This window comes from Gambusia affinis, linkage group LG05 (genome assembly GCF_019740435.1).
Source record: "Gambusia affinis linkage group LG05, SWU_Gaff_1.0, whole genome shotgun sequence".
NCBI classification, from domain to species: Eukaryota; Metazoa; Chordata; class Actinopteri; order Cyprinodontiformes; family Poeciliidae; genus Gambusia; species Gambusia affinis.
The window spans coordinates 9,947,453-9,972,059 of NC_057872.1; the positions used below are offsets into that span (position 1 = coordinate 9,947,453).

The 24,607-nt window shown below is 37.6% G+C and overlaps 1 protein-coding gene across 4 annotated transcripts; it reads right to left on the reverse strand.

Annotated features, from left to right (window-relative positions):
- Window positions 1-477: 477 nt before the first annotated feature.
- azi2 (5-azacytidine induced 2) lies at window positions 478-14,571 on the reverse strand. Of its 4 annotated transcripts, XM_044117969.1 has the most exons (9): window positions 14,398-14,534; window positions 12,648-12,901; window positions 11,219-11,335; window positions 10,875-10,974; window positions 10,093-10,226; window positions 9,524-9,588; window positions 5,946-6,070; window positions 4,951-5,022; window positions 3,624-3,708 (listed from the first exon to the last, which is right to left on the reverse strand). In XM_044117969.1, exons 2-8 carry the CDS (start codon window positions 12,864-12,866, stop codon window positions 4,994-4,996), a joined length of 789 nt encoding a protein of 262 aa, XP_043973904.1. In that variant the 5' UTR covers window positions 12,867-12,901; window positions 14,398-14,534; the 3' UTR covers window positions 3,624-3,708; window positions 4,951-4,993. The 4 variants fall into 4 exon arrangements, with proteins under 4 accessions (XP_043973902.1, XP_043973904.1, XP_043973903.1 ...); XM_044117967.1 differs by lacking the exon at window positions 4,951-5,022 and having other exon boundaries at window positions 478-3,708; window positions 14,398-14,571; XM_044117968.1 differs by having other exon boundaries at window positions 3,630-5,022.
- Window positions 14,572-24,607: the final 10,036 nt, after the last annotated feature.

Here is a 24,607-nt window from a genome sequence, read left to right on the forward strand (position 1 = left end):
CTTTCTCTTTGTAAAGCGAGTAGAGATATTATCTAGAAACCTTGCTGCTTCTAGCAACGGGGTGAAGGGTTCAGTACAAATGCATGAAAATTCCGGTACACTGAAGTTTGTGGTTGCAACGTGCGTCTCTCTGGCTATTAATGGTTTTGCAAAACACTGATGTGTTATAGGTGCTACGTGTCCATATTAGCACATCTTCAAAAGTGGCATGTCGAAATACCTCAAGTTTCCAGCAAGAAAACGGCAAGTGGCTGCATGTGAATTTAGAAAATCGGACACACAAAAATAAAAATAACACATCACATGTGCAATTTTGCCTTTCTCACTGTCATATTTTAGAAATGCAAGGATTTGCTAAGAGTTTCTTCAATGTTTATAGAACAGCATGCAATACTGTAAAGTCTTTATGTTTTTAGCACTGTAGTATCTTAACTCACGAATGCCTGCAGATAGGAACAGAGAGCAGCACACAGTGGGTAGCTTTCATTCATTTATTTATGTAATCATATTTACAAACAGTCTGAAGTGTGGAAAGTCTAAAATATAATCCATATCTACTATACATTGCATTTTGGTTTGCAAATTGTTTCGAGAAGTATGAAAGTCCAGCTGTAAAATAACAATTCAATAAAAATTTAAGAAAAAAAAACAACTAAGTTTTGAAATTGATTGAAGAAAATTGCAAAAAAACCCCAACAAAAACCAAAATAAATCAAAAGCAAAAATTTGAACAACCATGGGGTTTTGTGCACCCTATTTTCCAAGTCCCAGCTCACATTTCTAAAGGTTATCAAGTTATTATCTTTCCACCATCACAGACGGCTCTCAATCAAATCAGAGGTCTTGGTCCCCAGGGAGGAAAAAATGAAACAAACAAAAAAAAATGAAGTGCAGAATCACATTTGGCAAAGTACTGAAGCCCACCATTTACATTTATACAGATATGCACATTCTGTTTCTTGTGCTGTCCCACGTCTGCATTTGTACACCTGTTTTAGACTTGCCTCATAGAAATTGCCTCCACACGTCTCTTAATTTAACAGCAACAATAACAAGAGCACAGTGCAAAGATTAGATACACTTTCATAATATTCACAAAGCTTGTCTCAGATGTTAAAGGGCAAATATCATAAAGAGTCATAAAACTAAAAAGTGAAAGTAAAAAAAAACCAAAAAACGGCCTTTTCAAACCAGATTGTTTTAGAAGCATTTTTGAAAACAAAACAAAAAGAGACTGTAGTCTCGCCTATCTTAAGCAGAATTGAGAGCCACACGTGGATGATGACCATGTATGAAGGGTTGCTGTTGGGTAAAGAAAACCAGAGCGATTTCTTGATAAAAAAAATAAAAAAAATCCTTTCAAGAAGAAATATGTGGAATAGATAAGCAACCACTTATTGGCAACACAGAAAAAAAAAAAATCGAGAGAGCACTCTACAAAGATCATCTATGCATCGATGAATGAGCAAAATGGAAGTAAACGTCAAGGAAATAGAGCTAAGAACAAAAAAAATAAAACAAAAAAACAAACCTGACAGACGAGAGTAAGCAGATAAACCACCACAGTGACCACAGCTGTTATTTGTGAGCATCAAGTTTACTGGATTTGGGAAATGCTTTCCTGAATACAAAATCTTACACTTTGTGTCCTCTGTCAGTACAACATGTCTGCCAATGTTGGCAAATCCTTTGAAATCAATAACCATTTTGTCCAGAAATATCCCCTAGCATGTTTAGCCATGATAATTAGCCTTAGCTGCAAACTGTGTCCTCACACAGTTGGCTCACACATGTGGTGAGGTAAAACTCTCAGCAGTAAAGCTGACTGATTATGTGGAGAAAAATGAAACCTGCATAGACAGACCTCACTACGATAAAGCAGCCTATTGTGACATAACGGCGCTTCCTTTGCAAAACAAGATTTACAAGGTTGATGGAAGTCAGAGCAATTATCTCACAACTAGTCATGAAATTAATCTTAATGCTGCAAGAATTTTAGCGTTTCAAGTTACAGTTTAAACAGAGGTCATCTGCCACTGTGGTGGATTACAAGCAATGGTGGACAAAAATGTACTCAACTACAGTACTCAAATAAATGTACCCCACTACTTTCCACCTGGATCAAGAATGCAGCAGTGTTTTTAAATTCCAGGGTAGGATGCCGGTTTGATAGGTCTTCAAGCTAGTGCTTTCTGAGGACATTTGTCCCGACTTCCTCCTCACTCACTGGAGTAGATAAACACACAAATCACTTCATGAACTTAAAACCAAGCTGCAGTCTTCACTATAACTACTTTTGTGCTGAAAATAAATGTACAGCGTTCACTCTCCAGCAACTTTTGGTCCACTTCTTGGATGCCTTGAGTTTAGCACTACTGTTCACATTATGATCTACAAACTTGAACACAATCATTGTAAAAATAATATTTGCCCTTTAAAATTGAAGAGGAGTGTATGGGTCTTTAGCGGCCAACCAAACTGAGATGCACATTCGAGGTACAACCGAGAACTCCACCCCATCAAGTTCTCTTTCAATAAAATAATCACAGGTGAATTTAAGGAGGCAGGTTGATGAAACATGATACTTAAAATCTCTCGATACGTAAAATCTCCAGAGAGATGCAGTGCGCACAAGCAGAAGTTCAAAATACGACTTTAAGGCCTTAAATGAAAAGTAATTTTTGGATGCAAATAGGTCAGTTTTAATTTGGTAGCTGCTGAAATTTGGAAAAAAAATAAAAAATAAAAAATCTACATTTGCTCCTATATGTCCGTCTTCATCACTGTACAAAAGCCTTCATTCCTACACATCTCCATAACACGATGAGACGAACAGGGGCTACATACCTTGTACAATTTACATTGATCCAATGTATAAAAAAAAAAAGGTACAATTATACAAACTACTACAGTGTTGTGGCTCTAGTGATCCGGGGCCATGATGTGTGGAGAAAGGAAGCCCCTCTGAGCCCTATTAGGTTTATTACGATGAAAAAGGCAGGCGGAAGAGGCCCATACACACACAACCACCCACACACACACACACCGTTTCTGCATTCACAGGCACGCTGTTTTATGTGCATTTACACCCACAAACACTCAAATTAAACTGCCTGTATGCATGCTTGCACACACTAATGCATGTGCGTACAAGGACACATACAAATGGAGATACAAGTTGGATTCTTTTAAGGGTCGGATGTTTCTCTGTAAAGCCGGATATGTTCGCCGATGCGCCGTGAGGAGATGACAGTTTTCACCTTAAAAAGGAACCTCCTCTGGCCTTCTTTGAAGGCCAAACCAGTTCACCACCAACGAGTGGCTAAATTAGCTTAAGGCAGGTTAGGTGGTAGCTGTGTGGCCGAGCTGGAGACCTTCGTCGGTTCCTTTGTTGTTTCCGCCCCGTTATTACTCTTCGGTCTAATCAATACGGCTTGGCCCACTCGGCACTGGGGGGGCTCATTGGAGTGAAGTTTCCCAGTGACGACGACGAATTGGATCCGTTGGAGTGTCCCTCCCAGTGTCCCTCCCAGGCAACTCTGGCAGAGAGGGGCTGTGCAGACAACGACAGGGACAAGGGCGGCCGTCACAGGACAGGACAGCTGACAGGGGAGGCGGCTGCAGACGGGGGGGCCCGAATGACTGGGAGGTTGTTGTTGTTGTTCTTTTCCACGTCGTCCAGACACTGGACAGGGACAGTAGAAGCAGCTGGAGGGAGAAAGATTTGGAGAGATAACAGTGAGAGAGAGAGAAAGAGAGAGAAAGAGCTGAGGGATACAAAACATGTTTTAAAAAATTTGCATTTGAGAAGTTCTAAAAACATATGGAACACTGTGACGATGGCAATGTCAGTAATGGAAACCAATAAAACTGTTGCTGTGTTTTACATTAGCACTCCTCTTTATTCAGTAAAATGTTTAGGATATTTAAGTAGAAGATTTAGCTCAGAAATATTTCAATGTTTTGAGATTGTTTTGGTGGAAGACCTGTAGTTTTACACTGTGCATAGTCTGTGTTAGGACTTTACATACACACATTATGGCTATTAATGTCATATTAATTTGTGAACTTACTGATGTTTTTGTCAATAAGTCTGTCTTTTTTGGAATGGTGGGTTGATTGCACAATGTACAGCAATAAGAATCTTTAAAAACAAGAACTGGGTAAACATTTAGAATTTATTGCAGATTTTCTTTCCTCATAGATGTCGATGTGCCCCTTGGCCCTGCACTTAACCAAAGGTTGACCACCAACCCATTTAGTGAAAATTTGGAAAACAGCAGGGTCAAAATCAGGAGACCCATACATTTAGATGACCTCTACCCTCTTCAATTGGGAAAGCGGTCAAACAACCATCTGAACTTTATTATAGATGCAACCAAAATTGGGCAGTTTCTCTAAATCTTGTTAAAGGAAATGTAAATGTGAGCGTGTGTCTATATTTGAGTCTGTATGCATACAAGCCTGTGTAGATGTGAGAAAATTCGTAATAAACTCAAGTATTTTCACCCAACTCTTGCTTTTAAACGTCATTTAGGTTGTTTGCTGTGTGATTATTCTGGATTAGAAAAACAAAAGAAATTCATGGCAATAATGAGTGAATGCAAACATTTTAATGCTGGCAGACATTTTAATGTAACACTCAGACACAAATTATGTTGTTCATATTACTTTAAGCACTGTTACTGTGAAATATCTGCACATATTATAAAATATTAAAATAAATATTTCAGCTTCCTTCTTTCTTTTTTTTTTTTTTTTCTCAAAAAGCATCAGTAAACTAACCTCCCTGCATAGACAAAGCCACCTGTCTCTGTATGGACACAAATCAGATTCTAATCTGAAACACACACCACGGCTTTGATTTCGAATCACCACCTTGGGCAAATATTGAAGTTTAAATGAGACTCACTGTGCGACTGTTTTTCTTTGTTATTAATTTTACCATACCTCTCTTCATCCACACATCATATATCCATCCATCTCTGCCCTGCTATGCTTCCATGAGATGGTCTCCTGAGTCTGGGATTTGAATAAAAGTGATTCCAAAGGAGGAACATTAGAAGAATACAGATGCACAGAATGAGTGAATAAATAACACAGCACAGTCTCCTCCCCCTTTCCGTCTTTTTTCGCTGCTTTCGCTCCATCTGCCTCGTACGAGCCACAAGACTACTCTGCTATTCGGTGGGATGAATGCAGCCAGGTTTATTTTCCTGCTGTATTTGATTCTGATTTTCACCTCCTGGCCTCCTCCTCTCCTGTCACCCGACAACAGAGGTAATGACAGCTGGCGGCCGTGTGGAAGTAGGGGAGCAGGGGGAGCAAACCGTTTCATAATGTCTTTTATTAAAGCGTTTCAGTAGTCTGGGTGGTACCTCGTGTCTCATGACACCTCTGCAGAAACCGAAACAAGACGCGGCCTGCTTTTTAGCGAGCAGAACGCTTTTTGGAAAATCAGACAGACGCAGCAGTGATCCGCTTCCTTTAATTGATTTATTTATTTAATTTTTTTTGTTTTAGTTTCTGTTTCGATAAGTTTCAAATGCGAGTGCTTAAATACATAAGACATCTGACAAAGAACATAAACTCACTTTAAAAATGTCAGATTATCTTATGTTGTGATAAATACTGAAAAACAAAATTGACTTAAATTACTACCGTAATATTCTTTTTTTTCTAAATTGGACATGCATCCGAAAAATAAATATATCTCCTGCCACAAGCATTAAAAGTATAATTATCTTAACTGTGTGAAAGCGGAGCTTATCCTCTCTTGCAGTACTGAGGGTGGTGTGAAAATGAGTGAGGGGAGCGGAGATGTAGGAGTTCACATACAATGCACAGAAACAAAAACTCAAAACATGGAATGATGTGGATAAAATACACCTTCTTCCTCTGTGTGCGTGTGTGTGTGTGCGTGTGTGTGTGTGTGTGTTGCTCACCTTGTCTCGTCTCGCCGATCAGTGGCCTGAGCTTCCTAATCAGGCTCGACTGGAGCCTCATCTCTGATTGGAGACGGGTGACTTCGCAGCACAAAGCTGCGTACGTTTGCTGGACGTTCCTCTCCCTGCGGATCGGATGGGACGTTTAGTTTGAACACACGGTGGTGTCAGAAACATGACAGGAAGCATCTTGTGGACTGGTAATAAAATGGGGGAAAGCTTTTTGTCTTTAAAATTAGGGGGGGGGGAATGCTTTTTCACGACTTAAACAGCTTCCTGAAGGAGGAATACGGTTAGAAAAAAAAACATAATAGGAGCTTAATTCAATTATTCATGCGTTGGCCTGCTGCTGGAGTGCCTTTCTCTGCTGAATGACTTGTCTCTTCGATGCCACATTTAACACCATCAGCGACTGTGCTTGCACTGAGGATAATCGACTTGCAGCAGAAGTTCACATTGATCAGAAACATTTTCGTAGCAGCTCAGAGATAAAACAATTCCTCACCTACAACAGTGATGCCATGGTTGAACTGTACTAATGGATTTAATGCTAATTTATTCAACAACACAACATGACTAGGGAAAATACAAAAAAAAAACAACAAAAAACATAAAAAAACTCATACATTATGGTGCCCTTAAAGTATCCAAACAAAACGAATCAGCAGTACAACTTCACAGAAGTGCACTTATAAACATCCCTGCAAAGAAAACCAAGATTTTATTCTGTTAAATAATAATAAAGTCACAAGTATTTTCACTCGTGACTATTTACGAGAAGTGACTTGTCATTTCTAAAACACTACGAATGCAAGACATTTATAAATGCATGTTTGAATTTTCAAACAACCAATTTTGAGTGGCATTAACCCACGGGATGGAATTTAAATTTGATAAAAAGGTATTTAAAAAAAATGCATGTTCTTCATTAATTTCAGTTGTCAGTAAGATTGTAATAATTCCAGACTTTGTTATTTTTTTACTTTAAGGCTCCTGCCTTTTATTTCTTCACTTTTATCAAAATGCCATTGCACTATAATACGTTTTCTTCTATATATGAAGAAAACTGACACATTACTTTAGGGATCAATTGACATAAATAATATGTCAAATTTGTAATAGTAAATGCACAAAACAAAACAGGTATATAGTTTTTTTTACATTTAATTCCTTTTCATGTTTGTGAAAATATGCAAAAACAATATTAATAAATTAAAAGTATGGTGTTACTCTTAGTTTAAACTGTAAATGTAAAAATAATTTAAGAGTGGATTGATATAAGCCATCTACACTAAACAAAATGCTTTAACTGACCACAGATTGTAAGGTTTGGGAACATGAGACCAAATCATATCACTTGTTTGCTAAACAGGTGAACAATTTATGAAGAACAACTGAAACATCAGACGGGCAGCTCAGAGAACTGCGAGACTATTTCTGAGTATAATTATTCTAATGACAACTTATCAGCCGCCAACCACTTGTGAGTCAAAAGTAAACAGAAACTGAAACAAAAAAACAAGATGAAACAGCTTCAAAAACAATGAAAGGCAAAGTTGTTTTCCTTCACTATTCGGTTTTAGCAGAAATAGCCTGAGATTTTTCGCAACCTTCTTAGAAGGAAGCTCTATCTTTGCTGCAGGCCTGAAGGAACTTTCTGCTTGGTCTCTTCACTTTTGGTATCAGCATCTGATCACCTCAGGTTACAAAGTTACAACCTTAGACATAAAAACTTCCATAAGTACAAAAAAAGGACATGTTTTTTTCCTGATCTTCGACAACAGAGATCAAAAACAATATAAATGGCAAACATACATAAAAAGTACACTACAGTGAAATAGTTTGTGTCACCAGTGAAGAGGAGCAGTCTGATGGTTTTATATTTTCCTATGGATAAGCCAATTGATATTCTAATTATATTAGAATTTTTTTTCAAAATAAAATCACAAAACAGGAATACATATCCTGAGCAAACTTGAAAGGTAACTTAAAATAACTGAAAATATGCTTAATTATGGCAAGCCTTCGAGGACATGCATCATCAAATTTAAACCTCCAATTAGTCATTGACGGAGAGTCACACTATGATATTTTAATCCTTTGATCTTAAATCTGGAAGGGGGAAAAAAACCCCACTAAATTTCTTTAAGGTGGTTTTTGTCCTGTGTTATTTAAGTGCTTTAAGATAAAACCGTTCAAGCTTTTCAAAGATTTAAAGATTCCTGGTCGTAGAAATTTTCTCTGGAATCCAAATTTCCATGTCATCAATGCACAAGAAAAATTATTTCTTTTCTATTCATTGTGTGGAAAAAAAAAAAAAAAAAAAAAAAAGCCCTACAGAGAACCACGTACGTTAAGAGAAATTAATTAACGTCAAAATCTCAGAAAGACATTATTAAAACCACAGCTTAAAATTTGATAAGATGCTCATTATGATCTAACTAAATGCTGGGGAGCTTCAGAGCTGAATTTCTTTGCAGAATATGATGTGTATAATGCGGCACCCTCCTCTAGTGGCCAAACAGGGCAAGTACACTCAACTGTGAAACCACAGCAAGAGGGAGCTTACATAGAATACGGCATTACTGATAATGGCTTCTTTTAATATTTATTTTAAAAGATATGTCTAGAGATTTAGCTAAAAGCAGTGAATGAATGAGTTAAACTTATGCTACACAGTAACAGCATTGATGTCATTTTCAATATTATTTCACTCTGAAGCAACAAGGTACAAAGTTTGCAGGCCATCTAAAATACGAACAGCTGAGAGTTTATGGGTCCAACAATCATTCAGTTAACTATATTTGTTTATATGAACTAGGTAGGAAGGTTAAAAAAAAAAAAAGTTACAAAACTAATATTTATTCCTGAATTTTCCTGAAAATATCTGGGCATCATAGTCTCTTTAGTTTGCATGACTAGCTTATCTAACAATCTCATATGAATCCCCCCTCTCTGAATATTAAACACTTGATTTCAAGATAAATAGAATGTGCAACATCTAATCCAGCTGTAGCTTACACAAACAGTGTGTGTTTGTGATGGAAAATGACATCCTCAGAGGAAAAAAAAGCAGAAACTCAAATAGGGTAACTTTTTTACTGCTGATATAATTACATGTCAGAGAAATGGATGTTAACATTTAACTTAAATTACTCAAAAGTCTTCAAACCCCTTGGATTTTATATTATTACAGCCTCAGTTTAGTGAATTTCACTAGTTTTTTTTTTCATTTTTTTTTTCACAACCAACACAAAATTAATGTGATGCAGAGGAAACGTTAATGAATCACTTGGCTTACATAATTCAAACACTAGGTGTAGCTAAAAAAGAAAAAAAAAGAAAAGAAAAAACAGCTCCCTCTGCATATTTTAACTGTGAAACAGGGTGGTACCAGCATTATGCAAATGTTAGGTCAAACTTCAGAAATTATTTGAAAACCATAATTCATTTTGTGTTGGATTACCACATAAACAACGTTTTCATTTTATTTTTTTGGCAAATGTTACATTTATGGTTTGCAATCATATAAAAAAATCTTTAAGATTGGATGATAATATCAAAACATAACACACTACCTTGAACTATGCCTTCCATCACATGTCTGGTTCAAGTCTGGTCCATTAAGGCCTTGTGACTCCTCCTGAAACACAGGTTAGTTAGAGAAGATAAGGAAACTCTATTGAATCAAACACAATTGGCTAAAGAATATAAAAAAAAAATAATATGTTTTATACAGTGTATGGCACTGACAGAAGGCAACACAGCGGAAATAAACTGTTGAGCTCATTTGTTTTCTGTACTGAGGATGTAGAAACAACCTTCACTGTGTGCTTGCCTTCTCTTACCTGCTTTTGGGTAAAATGTGATATTTAAATGTATTTCTAGTTCTCATCTATAGCGTTATATTTCACAGGATATTTCTTACCGTTCTCATTCCATGTGTCAGTCTAGATCTTCTCTCCCTTCTGTCCTTCTATCAGCAGTGAACTTTTGTATCACATCCACTCTCTCTCTACTGAAATACCTCCACAGTCTTGCAGTGTCACCCGCTCTTTAGAGCTGCTTTTTTCTACTTTACTCACTTTCTTTGTGTTACTTCAGCATCCTCTCCTGTCCACTATCGTCTGCCCCTGTCCTCACTCACCGTGCTTCTCTCCAGCAGCCGGCTGTTCTCCAGCATAACCCTCTCGAGGTCTTCCTGCAGTTTGCGGATCTGCAGCTCTGTGTCGACTCTCTCCATCTGCCAGCAGTCCTGAGGGCTATTTAGGCTCTTCATCACTGGAAATAAGTCCAACAATCAAGATTTAACTAAATACAAAAATATTTCCAGATTATTTTTAATTAAGTAGAACAATTGGCACATTTATATATTTCCTTTGTATTGCTAAGAAGACAACGTGAATAGCTTAAAGTATTATCTAACATGTGAAACTAGCTTTGTTTCCATTAATAGAACATGACAACTTCAAAAAAAAATTATTACGAAAAATTATTTCAATAACATTTTTATCAACATTTTAGCTTCAAAGGCAGTTTTAAATCAGAAACTACATAATTTTAACATATTAAAAATACATTTCAAATTTAAATCACATATATCTATATATAATATATCTATATATATATATAAAAACAACAACATCCAAGTGTGCTAAAACATGTCACTGTGACATGACCTTTGGGATAAACCGGCCCCTCAACAACCAACAAGGTAAATTCAGATATCATATATTATAACATCTCATGACAGATTACTTTGTTTACCTTTGCGCGCCTCCATATGAGCTCATTTTTAAAGGCAAACAAAGGCATAAACGATGCACATCATTACTTTTCTTTGCGTCAAACACATAGCATTTCTGATCTGGTTTCTGCTTTGGTTGTGTATGTGGAGGAGGGAGCGGGCCTGTGTGCATCCATCTGTACCTTGGGTGGTCTCCATCTCGGTCTTCAGCTGAAGTAGCTCTAACTCTTTGGCTTGGAGTTGCTCCGTCAGCAACCTCTCACTCTCGCTCTTGTCCTTTTTCTGACACAGAATGAGAGAAAAAGGCAGTGAGGTGGCGAGTCAGCATCAATACCAATGCACCAAATTCTCTCTCTCAGCCTAACATTGTCTAGTATATAGAGGGGCTCTCTGTTCTGACACAATATCAGAAAAAATGCATTTTTATCAATCCAAACGTAAATAGTATGCAGGGTTTGTTCACTTTCTTTATGTAAAATAAATGAAATATAAAGTTAGTTTATGAGTGTTTCAAATGAAAACAGACCAGTTTGTTAAGCTCCATCTGCAGGTCCTCCTTCTCAATGTAGATTCCTCTGTAAGCGCTGAAGGCCTTGTTCACGTAATGGGGGCCCTCTGATGGAGGAGCCTCCGGCCTGAAGAGCTACAGTGAAGAAAAATATTGAAGAAGAGAAACATAACAGCCTTTATTTCCAAACTGACAGACATTCGTAGGGTTTTAATGAAAGGTCTTTGACAGGACTTTGAAATATTTTTCTTCTTCTTTGATGCTGATACTGATCGCAGCAGTAAAACTCAAGCTTCTCTTTCATTTTTTTCCAAAAAGAATATGCGAACACTAAGCAAACCTCTCTAAAATGTAAATGCCTGTTTGCACACACCTAGATTTTTTTCACCAGCACTTCACGACTTCTTCTGTTCTGTGACTTGCAAGCCTGAAAGATGAAACACTGTCGAAGGACTCAACCGGTACAACATACCTGAAGAATGCATCAGCATAACAGCGAGCAGGGTTCGCTCTGCATACTTGTCACACTAGGAGCTCTGCACTACGTGCAATGTTCTGATCAGTGGTATGGTGAAATCCAACGAACTCAACCGACATGTTGAGTTCGTTGGATAATGTTGTGGAGAAGATTAAGGCTCAGTTATGTTACAAAACATCATTCCAAGTTTTCCAGGTCATAACTATTTTAATAAACCTCAATTTAAAGGAATTTTTTTTAAAGTCCGTAAGGAGTTTTGTTCAGTCAACAGTTCAAGAATAGAGAGTAGTGTTGCTCTGTGGAGCACCACACTTTTAAGGACTTTATTAAAACTTATAGTTTTTCAATTGTTTCAACATGCTTAGACTTTTATTGTACTTTTAAAATGTGTTTGTAATTTAGTTTTTATTATTTTAAGTGTTTCTTTTACTTATCAGCATTTTGAGATTTGCCTGCTTCATAAATAAAATGTATTATTATTATCGTTATTATCATTATTATTAATCACAGAAGCAGGTAAGGGTCCTGTGGTCACTCTGGAGGAGCTGCGGAGATTTGCAGAGCTTGTCGGCTGGCGTGCTGAGGTCATAACTTTCTTCTTACTTAAGGCCAGATTTATAAAGACTTTTCGATAAGCCAGGTAAGCCAGGCAGCAGGAACAGCAAATATGGAGGAAGGTGCTCTGCTCAGTTGAGGCCCAAACTGAATTTTCTGCCTGACATGAAAAGCACTCCCACCAAACCTCACCATGAAAACCCCCATCACTGTGGTGAAACAGTATCATACTAGCATCATGCTATGAGGTTGTGTCTCTTGCATGACTCGACACTTCAAATAGACGCTTTTCAGGCTGCGCATAAAAATAGTGTAGTGTTGAATTTGCTGACTTAGTTATTTTTAAATATCATCTTGAACCATAGTTTCAAGATTGTCTCCCACTAGCCGAATCCTTCCTCTTTCCATCCTTACCTTTTCCTCTAACTGCTTCACCCTCTTCTTCAGCAAAGTGTTGTCCCGCTCCGTGTCTCTGAGCCTCTTCTTTATGTCCTCGTAGGCAGTGACCAAGGCGAAGTGAGAGGCAACGGACTCATCGCCGGCACACACCGACACTGGGCTCTCTCCGGCAGGGGTGTAGGCCGTCTCGTGCTTAAGGATGCAAATGTCATCGTCTACTGCCAAAGGCTCCATGTCTTGACAGAGGCCTAGTCCTTAGACGGGAAGACCTGAGAAAGATGCCAGGCACAGTTTTAGTTTACTTTTATTATGAAATATCTACAGAAATAACACCAATCGGGTTTTTCCTGACCAATAATGAGCTCTTCTCTGTTGATTTAGGTTTTTTTTTTTCTTCCAAGAATTAAAATTGAAGAGAGAAATGTACAGAAGGTTCTTTGATTGAAGTAGTAGTTTTAAATCTGACAGAAAAAAAATATGAACTAGAATATTTGGATTATGGTCACTATTTTATAGTTTTAGACTATTGGTTGTTTTGTACCTGATCTTTTCAGCCATGAAATGGTGCAGTTAGTTTCATAACTATTTTAATACATCTCAATTTAAAGAAATTTTCTACATTCTTAAACTATATGGGGGGATTAATCCAGAACCATGTGATTATGTGCATCAGATCATATCAAATGAACTCATGTTTGAATTATTCTCAAGTGATTCTCATTTTTAAAATGGCAACTAAACGCTGTAGGTAGATGTAGTTATACACCGAACAAGGCGAAAATTCAAATACTTTAGTATTTGACCTGAAAAAATAGACATGCCCAATTCTGATCGCTGACTGAAGCATCTCTAGTATTCTCTCTTCTTATCTGGAAAATAGAAAACTTAGTAATTACTGTCTTGACACAGAAACTGTTGTCATTATGTGGTTTTCTTCACAAAAAAAAGCCAAACATCCCACCAAGGAAATATCTACTTAAGCTTAAACGTCTGAATTTCACAAAAGGAGCAGAACAAGAACTACAGCAGTCCAAAGCAGTTATCTTTCTCAGATGGGCCAGCACCAGACAGACTGCAGCTAATGTTAGTTGATGATGTCACCATGCAATGATGCAGCAAACACAAATCCTCCAAGTTTTATCAAATAAAAAGACAACTGTTTTCACAGAAATACGTTTCAGCATGACAAATGCGCAAGATATTACAGCTAAAAAGTCGAAAGCAACCTCAAAAGCAGAGCCGCTTACTTTTAATAACCGACTCAGAGGTTATAGAGAGAAAGCTAACCCAACAAGCAGAGAAAACGAAAGTAAATGTGAGTGATCCGTGACGAGAAATGAGGCGTCATTTTGATCAAACTTCCTTTAATGAAACAGAAAAGCTAACGGACAACATTTTATCCATTAAAAAAAAAATAAAGACATCTTCATAACAATGGGGACGAGCAGCAACCTCAAGCTTGGTGTAAACAATCAGTTAAACTCGTTTACAAAGGCTGTTGCTAACGTTATAATGTTAGCTTTGGTTCAACAATAATCTCAAAATTAAACAAAAAAAGCAGCATGTAACAAAACAGACAGCTCCATTACACAATGCGGAAGAATACAACGCAATCATGGGATGATGAGTCTCAATGTTACAGTTCTCACAAATAAACCTGAACGATCTGTTGTGATGATAACAGCTAGCTAAGCTCTGCTAAAGTCTTTTGGCTAGGTGAATGAAAAATGAGCCCATTATTTGTACACTCTCGATTCGTACTAACCGTGTTAGAAGCTGTCCTCAATTAAATATCAGCTGGCCACATAGAGCTACCATTTATGCTCAAAAAGAGAGACCCTGTAAAAGAGGGGGAAAACACAAAGAGACGAGGCTGGCTAGACATTCGCAAGTGGCTGCTCCGAACTGACAGGTGAGGAAACAAAAACTTCCGGGAGTCACTTGACTGATCAGGTCCTTTCAAAATAAATGCGTGATTTTTTATTTAGGCGTCCGAGACCACATGGTTTTGGCAACAACTTCCACGTTGAGGTTCACGTCTGTCAGTAGTTTAGCATGATTGAGGGTAAGTTTAGTCTAAATTAACACACACACATACACACAAAAGTAAAATTTTAACGACATGTTTCAGGTTTCAAAACAGCATGAAGGCGTATTAAAGTAGCTAGCTGCTAGCGTTATAGCCATGAACGCAAAAAATAAAAAAATATAGCATTGTCGAGAAGTTCTCCTGGCATAAATTTCTTTAGTGAGTTGTTTATTCTTTAGAAATGGCAATGTTTTAGCATTTGAAATGGCCTAATAAATAAATAAAAACCACATTTTGGATGTGGTTCCTTCACTATCAGTAATGGTACGAAGGGCCAACACAATCCTCCAAATACATTTATTTAATACATTTCAGTTAGTCTAAATTAAATTGTCATTGCAAATTTTGGTATCAATACCAAATCCAATATCTAACAAATACAGCACCTGTATTGCCAATATTGATACCGATAACCAATACTCTTTAAATGAAAATTTCTATATGGTTGAATGATTTTGTGGTTTTGCCAAGCCCAAACTGATCATCAACATTTTGATCATAATAAATTACAGGACAAAGATTTCAGGCAAATTATTAACCAACTAAATATTTGCAATTTTTGAACTAATTCCATTTCCAGGCATAAAAGCTGCACAAAATTATTGCTGTCCTGGAGAACTGAGAAATCACAATTTAAACGTTACCTTTCTGCTAATGAACATTTTAACAGTAAATACAAAAATGTAATGTTATATAAAATGATTACAAATACTTCTCAGATTTTATTGAACACACATTTTTATTTCCTGCTGGACCGGTTGTCTCCGTCTCCTCAACTCAGATAAGCGGAAGATAATAAATGGATGCATGGAAGTTTTTGCAAAAAAGGAAGTCAATAGTGCAAACTAACCAAGCAAAATCTACTACTGGCTATCACTTGCTTCTTTTGTCTTTGTTCTCCCAAAGACTTATTTCTTGATATTCCTATTAGAAGTATAAAATACAGTGATTAAAATTCTTTTAAAAATAATTAAAAATAACATTTTCCTTTAGTTTACTATGCCTGTGAAAGATTACTATTAATCTGTGTGTGCCCATCTTTATTGACACATGAAAAACAGGAATAACCAGCGCTCCTAAAATATCCCAAAGTCTTAGGATGGTCAAAAATAGGACACGTTTCGGCTACATGCCGTCATCGACCTGGCAATTTAACATGTTGCTAAAATAACAGTGAGATGTGTGGTATAATACAAATAATATTGTATATTTTGTACAAAAAATACCTGCAGGGAACAATTTAATGATATGTGAAGAGGAACTGGAGATGTGCGCCTTAAAGACACAGCGATGTAAGTTGAACTCTGGCACATATCAGATGTCTCCACTCATTTCCTCATGGGTGACATTCTTGCTCTGTGACGCTGTTCTGATCTTTTAAACTTGTTTTCAAATGCCAGTTCCCAACGTCGTTTGCACTGAGAATGATGCTGATACATACATACCTGCATACATTGTTTAGCATTCATTTAAAAAGTGTAAGAATCTTGGAAGTTTTTATTATTAAGTCACACAACACAAGAGGCATTTCATCAAAGTTTGAATTGTTTTATTCCCAAACGCTTGCGCTGTTATTGACGGCTTTAAAAGAATATGGAAGCTTCTGAGTGTTCTTGTGTGCTTTGCTACAGAGAGCTCACATGACGTTTCAAAGTGATGAAAGATTTAAATGGGATTGTTGAAGAAGGTGAATTGTAGAGATACCACTTTAAGGTTTCTGTCATTGTCGTTGCAGTGTTGTCAGAGGCCGAGTCGCTTCTGAAAGACATAGAGGAGATGCTCGACTGGTTTACAAAAACCACCCCGTCCAGACCCAGGTGGCATGAAGTGGTATGTGGGAACACAAATACATGGTCAAACCACGCTGAATAACTTTACTATGATACAGATATTTATTAACTCTCAATCAGATATTTTAGCTTATTACCATAGCCTTGAGGAAACTTGAAATTGTAATGTTTTTGTGCGTTTCCATTCATTTCTTTTATCTGGTTTCCTTTCTGGTTTTACTTTCTATTTCACCAAGGCAGATCTATGTATCTTATTTAATTGTATTACGCTTTCACCTAATGTTAGATTATTACATTCACTCCTCCGTAAGGCTAGATTTATTCCGACTCGACAAGTTCTTATTGCAATCAGACAATGATTACTGGCATTTTTAGCTCCCAAAAACAATTGTTTGTAAAACATTAACTGGATCAGTGTAATGTATGGTTGTAATAGGAGGTGCTTAGCTGTTTAAAGTCCAACTTTCACTGTCCTTTATGGCTAAGCCTTGCAGTATATTTTATGTGCTTTACCATCAAAGTGAGTCAGCAAAAATCAATGTAAATCATTGAAACTCACTCAAGTATTTTCCAGTGTAGGACCAAAAGAAGCATAGTTTCTGCATAGATAACTGCAGTTTTTCAGTGTCTAAAACTATTTCATCTTTACATCTTTTACCCTTTTGATTGCTTTATAACTATTTATGTTAAAATGAAAATGGATTTCTACAAAATAATGACAAATACATACAAATTAGTGCATCGCTTGTTTTATGTCACACATTTTCAGTGAAGTCTCTTTATTTTGTAAAAGTCAGTTTTCCCTTTAACATTAAAGAGGTTCTTTTTTTTGTCAAGATAATTATTCACTATTAATTTGTAGTAGTACTAAAAGGATAAAACACCTAAGCCTATCAGTACATTTTATAGGCACTGTAATATTAAGTGCAGAGGTTAATTTAAGGCTACATTGGTTCTGTTTCTTTTTTATCATTGATTCCAGGCTGTAACCCAAGTATTTAGTGCTTCAGCAGTTAGCTATTGCAAAGTTTTGAGATGAAGTTATCCCTATATCCTTCACACATGTTACTTCTGGTTTGCTTTACAAAGAGATAGGATGAAAATAAATTAAGTAAAATTCATAAAAAAATAAATAAATTTTACTTTCTAGTTTAGCATCTTGAAACTGGATCTTTGTCTCTGTAAGAAGCTCCTGCTCTTTTTGACACTCCCCCTTCAGGAAGTGATCACAATAAAATTTCTCTACTAAGTCGTTCACAACATTCAGAGAAGTGCTGCACTGAGAAATAGTTTCCATGATGAGCTCAGCAGATGTTCAGTTCCACCAGGTGTTTGCTAAGTGCTGTTGCCGCTAGTCTGGTGGAGCTGTGTTGGGGAGGTGCGGAGCATGGATCCTCTTTGGGGCAGAATCTCTGCTGGAGACCGCAGCTCCCAGGAGGAGCTTTGGGTAAATTGTTTAGCAAGGGTTTAGGCACCCCTGAATGGCTACCATAGGAGATTCCATGATTTCTCAAACATGCATGAAAGATTCAAAGCAAGGTGTGTTTTGATGAGGGAATGACATCAAAACATGTCAGTCGACATGGGCCGCTGTCCTGCAGCTTTTACATGTGCCTCTGCTGCACCACACTGAATAGAATAATTAGGTTATTAGCAAGGTGCTGGAGAACTGATCTACACGAGGAGGAGGTAATTAAGCCATTTCATTTCAGTGTTTTGTACCTGTGGCACATCTAAAAACTTCAGGACAGCGGCCCTCGAGGACTGGAGTTTGACACCTCTGACATAATGTAATGTGCAAAAATGTTGATATTACTTAATATGTCCCCCTTTAAAACTGGCACAAAATGGCCTGTCCCTTGTTTTTTTGTTGTTGTTTTTAACAAGGAACAGACCACTTATTGTGAATGAATTAGGAAAACAGAATGATTACTTCAAAATGCGTTGCTTAAAATGACTGTTTATGCACACACTGTGAGGTGGAACGTTTTGGACCCTCGCCTGGTGTCAGACAGGGTGGCACAATAACACTTTTCTCTTCAAGAACAACATTGGACACAGACTGAAATACTACATGAAGTTAATGGGGTGAAGCAATTTCATCTAATGAAGGCCCCTACAAATAGTCTGGAACAGTCTGAAATAGGAATATCTAAAGAAGAGATGAAGGCTATGAGGAGTCACACAACTTGTGTGAGTTGAATCACAAGAGCCATAAAGGATGGGATCAAAAATAGTCAAAGACTGTCTTCTCCCAGTAATCCAGGAGCAAAATGGAGACAAACAATACTTTGTTTGACTGGCGACCTGTCCAGGGTGTACCCCGCCTCTCACCCGGAACGTTAGCTGGAGATAGACACCAACACCCCTGCTGACCCCACTAGGGATAAGGGTGTAAGAAAATGGATGAATGGATGGATGGACAATACTTTGTGCTTCTTTTATTTTTTACTGAGGATCAGAACATTGATATTCCAGGACAATCAAAGAAACATAAAAATATGTTTTGTTAGACTAAATTTGTCATTCTCAAAGCTTTGGCCATGACTATACTTATCCAATGACTTGACTTTACACAGACCTGTATGCAAATGATTACTGCTGATGCATTGCGGGTCAGCATCATGGCTGTAGAAATGACCTCATTATTTTATTTGCTGAGGCATAATATACCCTTTGTACATGGTCTATTGTGCCTATGTTGTTTTTCTGATGCATTCTGCAGGAGGGTCAGGCAGACATAAAGGAGGACGGAGACACCTTGGTCATAGATGGCTTAAAGTTTGTGGATGCAGCAAGCAAAGAGGACCTGGAGAGGCTGAGTTCACAGGCTGGAGTGGAATAAACATTAGATTCACAAGTTCATAAGGCTCAATGACACAAAAAGTGATTTGATGCTAGACATGAGGTTACCCAATGCTATGTTTATTCCTGTGTGTGAATAAGGTAAGGAACCAAAGCTAAGTTGAACTACATGGTTGGTGAAAGTATGTTTTGATATTTGTAGTAATCATTTAGATTCTACAGGTTTATTGTAGAGCTGAGTTTGTCTTGTTTTTAACAGAGCTTATATTTCAGAACTTGAATTTATATTTTGCTCTATGTTATTATATTCCTAATCCTACTTCACTCTGATGGAGCTATTTGTTTTAGTTAGTATTTCATTGTTTAGGTTTTCAAACCTGACTCTGCGTTCTTCCTTTAAAACATCCAACTCAAAGGTTCACTCTGAGATTTTGTATGTAGTTGTTGTGTTCACTGACTCACCTCCTAATATGGTGTTGGTAATTTTCCTGTATTAAATAACACATTGTGCAGGACAGCTAGTGGTGCATTGATAGATCCACAGTTTTACAGTCCCGCTGTACAAATCCAATTGCACACATAATGGCTTCGTACATAAATTTATTTGTTTTTGTGAAAGTAAATAAAGCAAGGAATCTGTTGCTCTGAAGATGCACAGTGGATTTTATTAAAATGAATCAGTTCTGCATCTCTGCTTGTCTTCAGTCAAAAATCCCGTAGACAGTTTTGTTCTGAGAACAACAAATGAGAACTGCCAGAGGGCCAATCAAGTGTCAAAGCATCAGTGTAACCAATTAACAAAGTCCCAATTAGAACGTTTGATGAACAATTAAAGCCATAACTTACTAAGCATTAACATACTAAACAGACCGACATAATGTATGCAAATAAATCTGCTTTAATGCATGTACTTGTTCAGAGTCTAAATTAAGTGCTTGTTAGGAGCACTTGGGATATGTTTTCAAGAGTGAGCTCTATGACAATATATTATAGAAATAATGGTCACTTGAAAAAATCTAATTAGTTTTTACATTAAGCCGCAAGCCATAGTCACTGGGACGCAAACAAGGCCCGAATCGAAATTAGCAACCATTCAGAGCCACGGAGATAAATTGCCCTCTTCTTTATGAGAATAAGGGGAAAGGATTTAATTATTAATTGTGTGGACACGTAACGTTCAGAGTCAGACACGTTCTTAGTAGATGCATAATAAGCATCATGCAATCAGCCTGAGTGGCAGAAAGAGTGGTTGTAAAGCAATCAGCGGATGCTGAATTAAAGATGACTGAAGGTGCAGTTCGACTGTTGATTGTCATGTTTTTGTGCTAAAGTGTGGCATGAATTATTTATGTTTGCGCCCCTGTAATTACATGTTGGCGGACCTGAAAAACTCGAGCACTATTGATTGAGTTGGCCCTTATCAACTTAGAAAACTTTTGTTGGGGAAGGGGTGCTGATTTGGAAGCAACAGTCGCCTACTTTCAGCACTAAGAGGTATTATCTGTCTGTAAATGTCTGCTGCCAATAAGTTTAGACTTATGGAGCTAAGACTGTCATGTCAGAAGAAGGCTGCCATATGCATTTCCTACCAGGAGAGGGTGCTGTTTTGTCTCGTTTGAGTGAATCAAATGAGACAAAACAGGTGTTCAAAGAAACCAAAGGATGTCAATTAGATACTGTAAGGCTTATCAGATTCATTCGTCAGAGATTAACTCAAAGTTGGACTCTGATACATATGATACATTATAAAACTATCAGGCACACTAAACAGACGGTGTAAACTCAATTATGTCTGTTGTGTGTCGCCCGTTATTAATCACCGCTGAGATACGTATGGATGGCGAGGTCAGCGCATATACCCTCTACAGTCCCTTTCTCTGCAATATAACACCCCATCAAGTACCACCGCGCCACTGCAGTTAAAGTTAAGATCAATGATGCCTGTGGTAGGATCATATATCACACTGCTGTCTTAGAGTTGTTTCACACTGCTGAACTAAACTGCGCCAGCACAAATTACACCTACACTTGGATTTCTCACTCTCCGTTTCCAGGCACAGGGGATGTTTGACAGCTGCGAATCGCAGACTGTGAGGGCTTATTGCCCATCAACTACAGTGTGAAGGTGCAAAGGGAGGAGCGGTGTCATTAACTTTTGTTTAAGGCTGATTTTCAAAGGAATATATTTCACGAGGGACATAGATGGCTCAACTAAACATGGTATTACACTAGCCTGAAAACAATCTTTTTACATAGAATCCAGGAAGCCTTTACAGGTCATTCTGTTCTCTTTTTTTAATATTGTATTTCAATACTGCAGTGAACTGAAGTCCGCTTTCTCCTTACTGATTCATTACAGGCCCTGAAACTGTGCCTTGTAATCAAGATCTGGCCTTCTTTATACAGCAGAAAGGTCAGCTATATCCAAGGACCACTTTCTGTGCCTCTCCACAACAGAGGGGATCCCTGTAGACTGAAAAAAACGTAGCTGTGGTGGGGCATCCAAGGCTCTTCCTTTGTTTTTTCCTTAGCCAATTAGAGAATGATAGCATCTGCTGTGGAAGGAGAACAATGCCTCGTTTGCTGTGTGTTTTAGTCACAGCTATCAGCGTGTAAATACGCACAAAGTTTGCGTGGGTGTGTCTCCAGGCTAGTTAGTGATACTCTGCGTGTTTCTGTCGCCACAACATATGGAGTGTGTGTGTTGAATAGCAATAATAGATAGGAGCTTTGCACGCAGCAGAGAATGAGGAGGCAGGAAGACGACAGACAACATATGGCTTCATCTGCTGTGAGATAACAGGGAGACAAATATAAATTAGGAAGACTTTTTTACATTCATGAGCAAGGCAAGTGCAGTTTTTTTGGAATTAAAAATTAACTGCTGTTAAGTGACGGTCTGGCCAGTGTCGAATCAATCCGAGCCCTCGTTTAAATGCCCATGGAACTTTGACAGGAAGTGCAGCTGTGATTTCACAGTTGTCCATTACTCTGTCTAAATGACCCGGGGGCCATTAACCTCTACCTGCTGCTGTTTTCAGATATTCAAGGTTTGATGACTGCTTGTCCTCATCGGAAGAGTGAAACAGCAAAGTTACAATGTGTGTAGCTTTTTTGTGTGTGTGTTTCTGTTTAACTGAGCTTGGTAGCACCCCTGTCTTGACCAGCCGGCTCCACCATATGGTCACATTTATCATGTATCTCACTATTCATTAAGATTGCCCTTGCAGGTTGCAGAGACACTGCTTGAAGCTTTAACCTCACCTCTGAAATAGTGTGAATAACTGACCGCAGGCCACTTTATACTTTAAACTACTTCAAAAATACAAGTTTTGTCTTTCATTAGCTTTAAAAGAAAGGTATAATTTAGACCCACTTTTCATAAAGCAATCCATCCATTTTATTTATATCTACTTATCAGTAGTGGGTCGTGGGGGATGTGCCCTGCAAGAGGCAGCGTAAGCCCTGGACAAGTTTCATTTAATTTAGTTATGACTAATATAAGTTTTGTTTTATACATTCTTCAGGAGTTCCAACCATTGATGGGCTACAAGGATCCAATGATGATTAAGATGCACACTTGCAAGTGTGTTCACTTTAGAAACCCTAGAAACAGGAGTCTTGTTGGGAAAACATGCAACTACAATATTATTGTTGAATTTTACAATGACAATATAATGGCTGTGACTTACTCATGTTTTCCCCCACTGTATTCTTTGTTTATTCATTATGATGAACTCATTGTGTGCTTCAAAATCTCAGTACAAAAAAAAATAACTTGCAGCATCATTACAGATGGTACAGTGGAATCTCAATGTTATTTGAATGGATGGTTCCCTTTGAGGCTTTCAAAGCAAATTTTTATTCCCACGTTAGAATAAAAAAGTGAGAAACTATTTTTAAGATAATCCTATTATCTGTATCTGTACTATCTGTACTTGTAAATCTTAAAAATTAAAGCGATCATTGTTAATGTGTCAAAATCCTAACGCCTTCTGAAATCCTGATATTGATCATATGAAAGCCTAAGTCTCTGGAAAACTAAAATCCTTTGAGCTCTGTTGTGAATGTAGTTGGGCTTTTCTTGACAGTAAATTGTGTATGTGAGGATTTACACCTTAGCCACAACACTACAAGAGTGCATTGTTATTCAAACAGACATTTCATGAATATGAAAGGAAACTTTATTAACACAAAGGAACTGAAAGATTAAGACCAAGATCAGTCTTGGTCTTGATCTCAGGACTGTAAGGGCTGAAAAAAACTGACCTATTTGACAGGTGGCTCTAATGTAAAACAGGGTGAAAGGAATTACTTTAGATTAAAAATAGAAACAGATTTCAAATTTTAGAGATTGGCCCTTTAATAGTATGTTGAATTGAATACATGTCCTCAAATAATTGTACTCTGTAATTGGTGCATCTCTTAGGAGCTCTGTGAAGCCAGTTGGTGATCAGCACAGTCTTGTTCATTGTCAAAAACATCAAACAGCCAGTATAACTTGACTGCCTTCTGAAGATCACATGCTGTTGCCATTTTTATCTCAGGAAGAAGTCATAGCTTTTCTCTCCCAGTCCGTGAAGCACCCTTGATCTCTCCTCTCTTGCCTGTCTGTCTTCCTCTGTCTCTTCTTGACAGTTTGACAGCGTGATAACAGTGCAGAGACGTCCTCAGTCTTGTGTGGTGATGTCAGCAGGAGTGAGATGTTTGTCTTGGCTCTGCTGATTTCGCTCTGTGTGGGTGGGTGTGGCAATCCGGTTATTTATCTTTGAGGCAAGAGATGTGTAATTTGAAGTGACTCCAATCTTAGATATATTATTAAATATCATTAACTATTACGTTTGATCCACAGCAACTGGTAAAAAATAATTAAGTTCCGAAAGTAAGAGAAACATTGAACATGTTTCTTTTACGTTTAAAAGTAAGTTTTCTTTTACTTTTAAAAGTTTCTTACAGTGCATGCAAGAAACGTTTAAGTGTTTCTTTGCCTAACAAAGTTTGTGCATTTCGTGTGTCCTATTCATGGGCGATAGTTAGATGGACAAATAGGATTTTCAGTATCAGGAATTCCTTTGTCATCTGCAGTAATGATGGGATTGCTCTAGTTTTTCAGGATCACAGGAGTTAAGCCAACAAGTGAATCTCTCAATTTATTGTCTCAACCATAAAGGTGGATAGTACAACTGGCTCTCCACACTGAAATAAGTTATCAGACGTCTAATTAGGATGCCTTGTGGAGCCTCCCTTTGAAGGCCTTCTGGAAGTGAGAAGTCTCACTGAAATATCTAGAA